At 41.5% G+C, this 13066-nt stretch overlaps 2 protein-coding genes across 2 annotated transcripts; both read right to left on the bottom strand.

Annotated features, from left to right (window-relative positions):
• Positions 1–331: 331 nt before the first annotated feature.
• On the bottom strand, positions 332–3651 carry nr5a5 (nuclear receptor subfamily 5, group A, member 5). Its single transcript, XM_069674822.1, has 7 exons — positions 3555–3651; positions 2702–2817; positions 2404–2545; positions 1377–2128; positions 1121–1240; positions 852–999; positions 332–745 (listed from the first exon to the last, which is right to left on the bottom strand). Exons 1-7 carry the CDS (start codon positions 3649–3651, stop codon positions 498–500), a joined length of 1623 nt encoding a protein of 540 aa, XP_069530923.1. The 3' UTR covers positions 332–497.
• A 2405-nt stretch (positions 3652–6056) lies between these two features.
• soul5 (heme-binding protein soul5) lies at positions 6057–7973 on the bottom strand. Its single transcript, XM_069674835.1, has 7 exons — positions 7896–7973; positions 7688–7747; positions 7443–7524; positions 7227–7347; positions 6747–6886; positions 6471–6634; positions 6057–6350 (listed from the first exon to the last, which is right to left on the bottom strand). Coding segments are annotated over exons 1-7 (672 nt in total). The 5' UTR covers positions 7898–7973; the 3' UTR covers positions 6057–6247.
• Positions 7974–13066: the final 5093 nt, after the last annotated feature.

The following is a 13066-nucleotide window of genomic DNA, read 5'->3' as shown; positions in this document are numbered from 1 at the left end:
AGCTCTTTTGGCTGGAAAAGTGACACATGCATGCAATAATGTTGAAACAAGCTAGAGTATCTTCAGTTGTGTGTTTTGAGTACACATCGGTATATCCAAAAAACAAATTTCTTTATTTAATGATGCATTTCTCTTCCTCGTTACACAGTGGGACTCTGCTTATTAAAACAACATGGTAGTGCTTGGATCTCAAGTCTGTCCGACAATGCTGATAGAAAAAACAGGTACTGGGCTTTGTGGCTGTGGTAATACTGTTAATAATGAGCACATGGACAAAGCATGACAGGATCGGTAAGTATTCCAAATATCCCCCAATGTTGATCCTGGATCACATATTTATTCTCTCGCTATGGCTGTTAAAAAAAGGCATGCCTGTTTGCTAATAGCAATATTTACGAGTTGTTTGGTCTTAGAGGCTAAACTGGAGGTACTTAAATTAACAGCACCAAACTTGCGGATCTTGTGTCACCAGTGTTTGAAAATACAACAGCATTTCCTCAGCTGTGCTTGGTGTGCAGCATCTCTGTAAGAAGAGAGTTGCAGGGCAAATCTCCCAGAAGGTGGCGCTGGTACAAATACTCCTCGACCTGTAAGCTTATGCTGCGTACTTCAGGCAGCCGCAGCAGCAGCTGGCCGAACTTGTCTGAGTGTCCTGGATGACTCTGCTGGGTGTGCTCCATCAGGGCCCTGTTAACTCTCTCTTGAGTCTGCTCCACCTGCCTTCGGCTCTGCACTGACTTCACATCTAACACAGAAAGAAAACACATTAATGCAAACAGAGTCACAACACACAACATCCTATTTGCATCTTTAAATAAGTGTCTATTGTAACTAGACAAGAAAAAACTCACCAGGGTTGAATAGTACTAAGTACTTAAGACAGACAAACTCATGTCTGTCTAACTGGATTGCCTTCAGTTTAGACACCAGGTCCTGGGTCCTCGATACCAGGGCACGCAGTGTTGCACCTGCCTGAGACATGATGGTCGACACCTCAATCTGCATCAGAATGACAGAGAGGGGTCAAAGAGTCTGTGTAACCCCGAATGACACATAATGTACTATCCAAAGATACATTTCAAAAGAATTCCTCATCATGCACAGCTACCGTCAAATTTACCTGTTGTCCTGTGACTAGATATATGCAGCCCTCTTTGCCGTAGGTCACCTGTCTACAGAGGTGATCAAGGACCAGCAGCTCACTCCAACAGCTCTGTAGAAGCACCATCTGGTCCTCCACCTGTGCTAAGCATAAAAAATGGATCTGATTGTTTGGAAACAAAAGACTACAACATTTGACCTCCTGTAAGTGTAAATACCAAACGTCTGCTTCACAGCTAATTTCTACTTTTACAAAAATGTTCACGATGCATCACCTTGATCTCCTTGAAGAGCGCACTGTTCCTGGCCCACTCCACAAGTCCAAACAGAGTCTGATCAGCCATTTTGCACATGATGCTGAATGTATTCAGGCAGTCATGTTTCCCCCTGTTGGCCTGTTCTTTCTGCAGACTGGCGAGGACCTTGGCGCACAGCTGGCTCTCGTCCTGATCTCCCTCCAGGAGCTGGCTTAGAAAACTGGGCGTATGAGGAGCCGATGCGGGGTGGTGTTGGGTTTGGTTTGCGGCCTGCGAGAGAGGGGTGGATGAGCTGGACGTTGAGCAGGGGGATGACGCTGGTGTGCTTCTTGGTGTGAATGAATTGGCTGGATGCACTAAACAGCTTGCTGAGGCCGGGCTGTAGCTGAAAGGCAGTTCTCGTTTATCCTGGAATTGTCCAGGGAAGCTGCGGTGATACAGTCCGGGGTAGGGCAGGGAAGGAGGAGTGAGCACCCTGTCTGCGTTCACAGAGCAGTCCAGAGGCGTGGGCGTGCCTGACTGCCCCATTCCAGAGGGATACATGTGGGACTGATGAAAGGCATCAGAGGGCAAATGATCACTCGTGTGACTGCTCATTAGGTGAAGGTCATTTGGAGCTGATGGCCGGTGTGTTTGGGTAGTTTCCATCTTAATCCTGTAGGGGGCAGCGTTTGCCTGATGACACACGCCCTGCTGTTTTATCTGCCTGTCCCGGCGGTACAGGGGGCCAAATTTATTCCTGCCGCCTCTCATGCGATCTGCTCTTACCGCTGTCGAACATGAAACAAAGGTTTTACTGCAAAAGTTCAGACATCGTCAGAGAATATTTGGAATATTTGCATTCTTAAGGCTCAGATTAGCTCCACAATACAAAGTCCTCCTATGTGGAGATCTGGGTCATTACAGCGCAGGTTTATGACTTCATAGATAAGTCATGTGGAAGAAAAGAACATGCATGTCAGTGGAACACAAGACATGTTGCAATGGAAAATAAGGCATGAGTCTATACACATATGTTTCTGTGTTGGGGGGGTATTTACTGTACCTTCTCTCTTCATGCCGACTGCCAAACACTTTTGTAAGCGACAGAACGGACAGCGTTTCCTCTGCCAAAGGTTCATGGGGCAGCTCTGTTGTTCTGCACAGGTATAATGTTTGTTATTCTGCACTGAGCGTTTAAAGAAGCCCTGCAGAGAGAGAATGACTGTAAACGTGTTGCTTCTTATACTGTGTACAATCCTGAATATAGAACATGCATCATTGTAGTTGATTTTTACTATTTGGTTTATCACAAAACTTTACCATCAGGGAATACATTTCCCTGTCCAAACTCTACCCCTTACCTTGCAGCTTTCACAGGTGAGCAGCCCATAGTGGTATCCTGACACTTTGTCCCCACAGACGGGACAGCCCTCCTCTGACTCTGCTCTGCCGTTTGGCTCTGCCTTTAACTCCTGAGCTGGAGAATGACCAACTATTAACATTAAATGTCAAATGTAGAGTGCGACAGAGACTTCTGATACTACAACTGGACAATGTGGCACAAGGTGAAAGGTGGAGGTTGTCTTGCTGATGTGCCAGGCTACTGAAAACAAGCAAATCCTGTCCAAACCTTCCTTCCTGTTCCCTTTTCCTCTTCTCCTTTTGTAGTTTTAATAAAACACAGAGATACCAAAGGTCAGTGGATTCCCCACTGTGCTGTATTTATGTTGTTGGGAAATATAAGTGTATTTGGCAGTAACACAAATGATAATGTAACCCCAGTGTCTCAGATTAACTGTGTCATCCAGAGGGTTTTATTGCTCAGCTGTTGAGGGAATATCGAGCAGTACAGGACTATCCCTCTGTTGCAGACAGGTCCTTATCACTCAGCTTGATTTGCTTGACTATGATCACAGATATGACCCTTACATAATTCCCAGAGATCAATGGTTATGACTTTGACAGGAAACAGTCTTCAGAATGAAAATATGTAGCACAACTGTACACCGTTCTTGTGCCTTTACTTCTGTAAATGTTGATTTTCATATGGATGCACTCAATATAATTTCTATTTTACACTATAATATAATATTTTCAGGTGCTGCTATACTGCTACTTTAAAACCAGATACCTTAAACATTAATACCTTTTAACACTTAACTGAGCAGCAATTTCTGAAGCAGCCTTAAAGGGCACTTTCTACTGTGTACTCACATGTTGATGGCCCTTCCAAAGTTAACAGATCCACTTGGTTGCCAGAGTGGTGGACAAGAGGCTGGGTCTGCTGTGGGTGATAACCAGGTAGGTCCATTCTGGCGCTGGAGAGTCAGTCCAGCCTGATCTTCATCGTTGCAGAGATCAGGACAGCAGACAGATGCAGCAGGAGAGGCACACAAAGGCCGGCATGCAGGCCCGACAGCCCCGGTGGACTGATGGTGGCTTGAGGCCGGCAAGTGGACTTCGATCAGTAGTGAGTGTCATAAAACCTCTCCTGACTGGCACTCCTACCCAGTCAGTCAGTCAGAAAGCCAGCCAGCCAACCAACCAGCACCTCCGCGGGGGACAGCCAGATATCTACCTGCTGGAACCTCACTGTAGTGAAATGACTGTGGTATCACTGAGCCATCCACGAGCTCAGCTGATAAGATAAGAGTTCACTGAGGAGTGCAATTAATCTCAGCCAAAACTACAGTCAGATTTCATTTTAATCTTGCATTTTATTCTAATGAATTGTTGCATTTAAACTTATGTATAGGTGGAAGAAAAACAAAGGCCCTTAACTTTAGTTAAGGTGCCAGTACAACAATGTGAACATATTTATTATAAGAAAAAAGCTTTCTTACATAATTTAAAGTACAGATGTATAATCAGCTAAATGTATCAAAAGTAAAAGTACTTGTGTAGTAAGAAAAAAACTTTTAAATTGTAGCTGGTTGAAGGGGAGTTGAAGTTAAAGCCCCTCGATCTCTTTTAACTTACAAGAAGTTCACTTTTGTAAAATATCAGATAGCTTTACCTCTTTGAATTTCAAACTGTTAATAATATGAAATATTTAGAGGGAAAGTCTCTCTTGTACTGATAACAACTGATAGACATCTAAAACACAAGACAGGGGGCCCCAAATGCCCTTTCAGTGCGGGGTCACAGGTTTGGGAGCCACAGATTTCATCTTAAAGCTACAGTAGGCAACATTATTTCACAAGGTTAAAATAACACATTTTGATCATTGCATTTCCCTAACAATATCAAATTAAAATGATGTTGATTGCTGATCTGTGACCGCCCGTCCCTTTGTATTTAGTTCGTTAAGAATTCGTCCAGTCTGAATGAAACAACCAATCAGAATTAGCTTTCCACGTAACTAGCCAATCACAGCGACTCTGTACAAACTTAGCGTTATCCGGCTTCTACGTGACTTCTGTCAGCAGCGCGCACGCAGAGGTTGTGTCAGTCAGGTGCTATGGTAACTTGCCATACATTTCCTGCGGGCTACCTTTGCCGACAACGGCATGTACTGCTGAAGGAGCAAAAAGAAGGAGGAGGAGAAAAAAGCCCTAAACAAAAAGAGGGATCACACGAGGTTCAACATCGGGAAAGCATTTTTCAGATGGCGACAGCTGCAGGAGTGTAAGGTGCCTGTTCCATCTGGACAGGTAACGGTAGCTATTATGGTAAGAGCAGAAGCACTAAGCTCCAACACCTAGAGGTCAAAAAGTTTAGTAGTATTTAAACATTTTGCCTGCAGTAAAGTGTTATTATTGGAATAAACAGCATCTCTTCTCTCTCTCTCTCCTCGCCTCGGTGGTGCAGAGCTGCACAAATGCAAAAATACGCGTGCATGTTTGGTGCTAAGTGAAGTAATACAGGAGTTTCTTTCCATCAGAATGTTCATGATGCTTACTACCACTTTAAGCAATGTATTGTATTCCATTAACATTAACCTATTTAGTACATGTGCCATACAAATATAGTGGAGTAAAAAGGACACTTGCCTCTGAAATGTAGTGAAGTGGAAGTAGTAAGCACTACAAAAATATGTTCTTGTCCGTAACAATACTCAAGGTAGGCAGTTATGTTCTACTAAATATAAGTTGTTCATTCTTCAATGAAGCATAACACACTACTATCAAATGAGTGAAATGAGACACAATAACAATATTCAACATTTTCAGGCAGTGGGGGAAGAAATGATAAGTTGCCATTCAGTAGCCTATATGTTTCAGGCTCCTTTAATGAGGCGTATAGTGATGTCACAGCTGCAGGGCTGTTCAAGGGTGAACGGTTATGTCACCTGCACATGAGCTTGTATTGTATATAAATCATGACATTTATCAGGGAAATAGTCTCGCTGCTATTTTAAGCAGTCTGTTTAGCTTTTGACCCCTGACACTGAGTAGTCTTTTAGAGGGTCAATCCTCATGAAGGTAAAGATATTGAACAAAACCAAATTAATGTGATTGAAAAAGCCTGAAGTGCTGGGCAGTGTGTTTAGTCCTGGAAGTAACGGATTAGTAGTGCCATCTGGTGGTACTATAGATAAACACAGTTTCATTCTGAAGTCGGACTGGACTGCTTCACGCAGGCCTTATTGTTTTTAAGCCAGCTGCTTGAGACACATTTTAGTTTAGGTCCAAACGCAAGACATTTAATTGATTGAGAACAACAAATTGAAATGAATGCAAAAGAGTAACTTTATTGAAAACATCAGAAAACCATCAGACACTCCACTGTAAACCCATCGTCACAAACAGTTCTTGGTGAATTCAATTCATTCCCATTCCAAACACATTCTAAATCTCTGTGGTCTCACTGGACGTTTATTTACTTATGACTTTACTTGAACTAAGGCATATCTACAAATGTATATGCTGTCTGCCGTTAGTGTCATTTCACAAAACCTAAAATATTTAATCGAAAAGAGAAAACTCCAATTCCTCACTGCTGGAACACTCCGGCTCACCCTTAGCGATGTACCACACCTCATTGTGCCTGTTCAGCATCTTCATTGGGCTGCAAGAAACAAATGCACACACACAGAACATAAAACCATCATCACATACTGAAGTTCTGCTTTCTCTGTAATGTTTTTCTTCTTGATAAACTTCGAGAAAATTATTGTCATTTGTTTACCTGTTGTAGCAAACAGCATAGTGGTAGTCTCTTTCGTACATTGCACCCTCTGCGTCAAGGGCAGAGCGCAGCTCGTGGGCGTTGAATTTGTCAGAAATGCTCATCATCCATCCATCGTAGCTCTCTACATACACTTTCATTTCTGGCATTTCATGGATGTGCACCTGCAAGGCAGCAAAGTTTCATCATCTGCCAGATGTGGAGGTAAACCTCTAAGTAACATTACTGGCTAAGTGAAGGTAAATGTGTGTTTGTTTGTGTGTCAGAAGAGATTACCTTGCTATTAGTTGGTATGGGGGGATTCTTCTGATGTATAGAAGGCAGCAAGAAACTCATACTATAGACACACATTCCCAAAAATCTAGTTTCCTCAGGCACCTTCATAAGAACAGGAGATGTCATTGCAATCTTCTTTCCTGAAAGTAAAAATTCACAAAATACAACTGGTTTTATAACATGCCAGAAATAGAAATTGCATAACAAAAGCCAAACCCAAATGTTCCGGCTTAAATATCCAACAAAACTGCCAAAATGTGTTCTCTGGTTACATCTAAATAAAGAAATGATTATGTAAGGTCAAAGGACATTTTCAGCTGGGCAATGAGAGGTTGGAAAACAGTTTTTATATGCTGTGACAATTTTATATTTCTTTAAGGGTTTTAAACATTTTCTGTGATTTTGAACCCCTGCATTGTGATCTAATTGAGACTTATATTCGTTAACATAACAACATAAATAAGTTGAATGCACACACACCTTGGTCATTACCACCATTGATGTATTCAAACAGTTGTTTGAATGCTCTCGTTGCTGCGATCTCCATGATAAAGGACGTCTCCTCAATAGTAACCCATTTCGAGGATTGGTAGTGACGGGCCTGAGTGACATGAACAAACAGGGAGGAGTGGGCCTTTTGAAGGTTTTCTTCCATCTGAAATGTGAAATGGGTTCTCCCTTGCACGACACACTCACCTCAAAATAGTCATTCTCGCAAATTGGATTAAAGAGCAGGCATTCTTCTGTCTCAGTGCAGAGCGACGACTCGGATGAGTTTCTGTTTAATCACAGAAAAAAACATTAAAAAGAATCAAACAGACCCCTTGGACATCCAACAATTTCCTTCATGATTAGTAACATTCTTGTGAGGTTTTTTATTTTGTCATTTTGGTCAAATGCTGAAATGTACTTTAAGAAGGGTTGAAATTCAGGCTTCTTACCCAACTCTGGCTTCAGCTGTTAGCACCAGCAGAATGCCAACAAGCCCTGAAAGAAAAATCCTGAAAACACATATCGAGTGTTTTAGTCAGCACCAAAACTTAACTAGCTGTTTGTTCATTCAGTGAAAAGAAAGCATTTAAGCTAAAGTCATACACTTAAACATTTCAACTGAATCACATTTATCCAAGACAGCTATATTGTACTTACATTGTTTCAGAGTGTTGGGTTGCGTCCACTGGAAAATGGTATCGTCGCAGTCTGGTCCACAGCTACTATTTATTCCAACTGGTTATGAAAGGAAAACTGGCCACTCCCTGAATCCATAACACAAGCCAGGATACACAGTGTTGTGACCAATGGGAACCCAAAGCAGACACAAGAAACTTGGGACACTTGTGACCCAAATGTTTGACTGCACGTGACATTTACATGTTTTGTAACTTCATTAATGCTGAAGAGGATCTAGATTGGACAGCCTGTGTTCCCTCTACAATCTAATATTCAGAATGAGTGAACAAAAAAGTAGGATTCACACTTTTTTTTTTTTTAAATAATCAATAAACATAGTTATCACATAGTTATCAATGTAAGCCACATCAGGTGGTGAGAAAACTTCATGTGAGGCACAGGCTCACGTTTCTACAACAGGAGTGAAACGCCCAGTTCCCATGTATTACTATTTACCCCCATATTGTACAGAATGTCCTAAATGGCCACCGCTTTGGTATACACATTCATATAGAAACAAACACACGGCTAAGACATGATCAACTTACTCTTAAAGAACTCAGTCTCAGGAGAATCACTGACGTTGTCTCTTTTGTTGGCACAGACCACTTGATACCTGTTTTTTACCTGCAGAACACCAAAAGCTCGGAGTTTCTTCCCCTTTCAAAAAAAAGCATTCAGACATGGGACAAAAGGTCAAACACACCCACATGTACAATAGAGAGGTGCAGCAGTCTGGCTACATGGGAAGAACTTTTAACAATACAGTATTATAAAATTGGTGCTCAAATTTCTGACAGTGGCTTTTGTTTAAGGAGGTGATCATATATGCACCATTTATCGCTCACAGTTGGAAGGTTCCTGGTTCGGACAAAGTGGGCCTTTTTTGCGGAAGGTGCATGTTCTCTCTGTGCATGCATGGGTTCCCCCTGGGTACTCTGGCTTCCTCCCAAAGTCCAAAGACATGCTCGTTGGGTTAACTGGTTACTTTAAATTGCCCGTAGATGTGGGTGGTTGTCTGTCTTTATGTGTCAGCCCTGTGATTGACTGGCGACCAGTCCAGGGTGTACCCCACCTCTCGACCAATGACAGCTGGGACAGGCTCCAGCCCCCCTGAACAGGATAAGCAGTATAGATAACGGATGGATGGAATTTCCTAATGCCAGCTTTAGCAGCCTGTCAAAATATACCCAAACTTCCTCATTTTCTTCTAAACTTCATGTGAATTTCCCTTTGGGGATGAATAAAGTTATTGTTATTGTTAATTTAAATAAAGTTAGTATGTAATGTATGGCAAATAATGATAGGGATGGTCTATGATTATACTTTTGAACTTCCAGTTACTGTATTTGAAATTAGAACATAGGCAGGACCTACTGCACCTTGATTATAGCATTACCATAGTCCACTGCACAATGTTTAAGCTCCTTAAAGTACATCATTATCACTTTTTGTACATGTACATAAAATCGCGGGCTAGCTCCCCCTACTCTCCCATTTTCATGAGGGAAGAGAGCAACTCAAACTCAGACCATAACACTATGTCAGGCCTCAAGTTAGTGCAATTTCCTGCGGAACAAGTTTTCCTTCTAAGTCTACCTGCATCTCCCACTCATTAGAGTCCTTTAGCTGGCCTCTTGCCTACTTAAACCCCTACCTCCTTTACGTTTCTCTCCCTCACAGACAAATTGAATGGCTGCACTCTTTTCCTGATTGCATCCTGAGTCGTCTTCTACTTTCAATTCCTAAGCTTGTCAAAACTTGGTTATGCTGCCATGCATACCGACTTTGCGACAGACTAATCTTCACCTGACAAAATATGCCTCAAGTTGTCAGGCTGTCTCTGGACACAGTGGACACGATGGGTTTTAGGTTCTGGGTTGATGGCAACACATCATAAGTAGCCGTTGTCAGGAACTTTATACGACTATCCTCCTTCCTCCACAGGTCCCTCCAGCAAAGCTTCCTCTTCTCTACACTTTCCCAGTTCATCCACTGTCCCTGCTTAGCCTGAGCCACAGCCTTTGTACACTTTCCTCTTGTCGACGTACCTGCTCCACTACCAGCTTCCTTCTTCCTCTGAGACTTGCTTTGTTCCACACTGGTTTACTTAAGCTAAGCTACTTGTAGCCTGTCCTGCCATCTCTCTCCTCCGACCACCCATTTTGAAGCTCTAATAATTACTTCCATTGCCATTGTGAATGCTAGTGGGGGAAAGGAAAACCCTGCCATAATTCCTATTTCTAGTATCTGCCAATCTGTTGTGAAACCTCTAGTGTTTATACACATTCTATTAACTTGGAAGTATGCTTCCACAAAGTTTACAATCACCCCTGGCACCCTAAAGAAGGCAAAAGCACTCCAAATAAGGCTGTGGGGTACTGAACACATTTGCCTGATCTAAAAATACCACATCTAAATCTCTTGTCTCGGTCTTAGCTGCCTGAATCTGATGCCATATCATGCTAATGTGTTCTATACATCCTGCAAAGCCTGGGATTCCTACTTTCTGCACTGTGTTAGGCTATCTATTAAGCTATTTCTTTCTAAATAGTTCGCTAGCCACTGTGCCACTATACTGAAGAAAATCTTACCTAATATTTTCAGGAGGGAAAGTGTCTGAAACTGGCTAAAATCTGAGGACTCTTTCTCCTTGGGAATTAGGAATCCCCCTGCTCCTCACCATATACTACTCTTAATAATCTCCACAAGAATCTGAGTACATCAGGTGCTTCAGGTGCAAAGAAGCCTTTGCTTGCCTTATAGTCTCCACCTCCTTCCTTGGTGGCCTTATATCCACCATAAACTCTATCTCTCCTAATGGTGGTAGGCTATATCAGGAGGAAGGCCCTTTATTCTTTCCTGTATCTGAGTGAGTCTTTTTAAAATGTTCCTCTACCTCTTGTTTTCAAGTTTTAAACTGCCCTCCCTTTTCTTGGCTGAACGCTCTTTTAACAAACTTAAATGGATGCTTATAAAATCCTAGCTCGTTCCTTCTCCTTTCTCTTCTTCCTAAGATGTCCTGCCCTTCTGTATACAGTTCTTGTATTGTGCCTGTCTTGTGTATGCGTGTATTTAGAATTATGGGTGCTCAATGCCCTCCAGTGGTCGAAGTGAGGAACTGCAATGCAATACAAAAATGTCGTCAAACGTGCATAATCTGACATGAAACTAATTTCTGCACCTGTCCTACAGTGGTCCCAGTAGGAAACTGCAACACATTAAATTAGTCCAAAACAGTCGTCATAGCATAGTACCGCAGTGCATAGTACCGGAATGAACTTCCGGTAAAGAAATACGAAGTTAATATAGTTTTTTTTAAAGTATGGACCAGATAATCAAATGTATTATTATTATTGTTATTGTTATTACTATTATTGTTGCTGTTATTATTATTATTATTACTGAAGTATCTACAAGTTATCTTAATGTTAATGGTATTTCCATTAATGTAGGTCTACTTTGTTACCAACTCTGAAGCCCGTACCAGCCTACAGCCCAGCAACGTATTTTTTTTTTTTTAACCTGTACCCAGTGATACAGAACGTAAACAATAATAACAATTATCTTCCTGCATTTTTGTTCGTGTCCAACTTTTTGCTCGGCCTAACCATAACTAAAGGACGACTAGAGTGTCTCTATAAACCTGAATTCCCAATGTCCTCCAATGGCAACAGCGAATTATCACCATACCATACTACAAATCAGTGAAAACTCCTTTTCAATTGCAGTGGACTGTAACAGAGAGTTTTTCTTTTTAAATATCGGATGTGTGTCTGCCTTGATGCCATGAGCAGGTCAGTCAGTAACTGCAACACATTTTATCAGTCAAATCAAAATTACATTAAAACAAACTTCCACACATACAGTACTTCCGGTTCATTCTTCATAGAGGAAAAAAAAAACTCAATTAAAAGCTGTTAAAACTGTTTGTTAGAAAGGTACAAATCTTTACACAGATAGGGACAGGGGCTACAGTTAAACTTAGCATCATAGCTCAGCCAATAGCCTACTTTTTAATTTATATTTTTCTCTAGCCTAAACATTATCCAGTTCTCAGACATCTAAGTAGTATACGTTGGAGTACTGGACTTATTTAGGCTTATGATTTAGGCCCAAAATACTGAATGCAACCATTTACCAAGGATTTGATGTATCTACTTGGTAGCTGTCACTCAAAGAACTACAACTCCCATGTACTAAGTCGGCCTAGTGTCCCATTTAGGTAATCGCTGGGCTTATGTAGCCGCCTGCACCGATGTGTCCCGATGTGTCCCTCCTCTCCTACTACTGAAGTAAATGTAATTAAATCGATTAGCTTTGGTACTGTCTGTTTTCCACATCTGCAGACGAGGAGGACGCGCTGCTCGCTCTACAGGTTGGTGGACTACAACATCATTTTAAAGTAGAACTACAGGCCTCTAAATCATGACTTTGATGTTGTGAACCGGTCCTGTAGGGGAATGAGTGTCATAGTGACCATATTGTATATTCCATCGCCCGTGGTATCTCCGTTATTTGTAGCCTATTTAATTTGGGTGATTGTTCTACTAACGGTATTTGAGAGAAATATTGTAATTCTTACTCTGGCGACTTAAAAAATCTAATGCATTGTTATAAATAATATTTCCCAGTGTATAACTGGGTTAATTTGGTGCACCGACATAAAGATTTAAATCGAATAAGAAACTGAATATCAGAATTTGAGACATATCGACTGAATACTTTATTGAATATGAATTAATTAATTGCAACGACAATGTTATATATGTTATTATAATCAGTCACATACATAATCATTGTGATTTTATGTGCTACTGGGTTCAAGTTTGAATAAAGAGCTCTATTGAACAAAACACTAAGCTTCATGCTGTCGGCCACTGAACATTCCAGGATATTTAAATCAGATTAGAGACAATGTAACCTTTGAACAAATACTGACCTGGCCTCAGTTGTGCCTCATAGGGGACACGATGTCACTTAATTGTCGCGTTTTGATTTAAATCTATTAATCATACTGGAAACTAAACCTAGAACCCCCTCCTTACTACAAACAGCTACATAAAGTTAAAACATTGTTCCTGTTCCCAGCATATTTTGACTGAGCAGTCAGAATCCTCCTGAGCCCAGAGGTCAGAGGTCAAACCGCC

The sequence above is a fragment of the Semicossyphus pulcher genome, unplaced genomic scaffold, assembly GCF_022749685.1.
Source record: "Semicossyphus pulcher isolate SPU_LCO1_2020_fin unplaced genomic scaffold, fSemPul1.0.p SCAF_23, whole genome shotgun sequence".
Lineage (NCBI taxonomy): Eukaryota > Metazoa > Chordata > Actinopteri > Labriformes > Labridae > Semicossyphus > Semicossyphus pulcher.
This window is presented reverse-complemented; position numbering and strand designations above follow the sequence as displayed.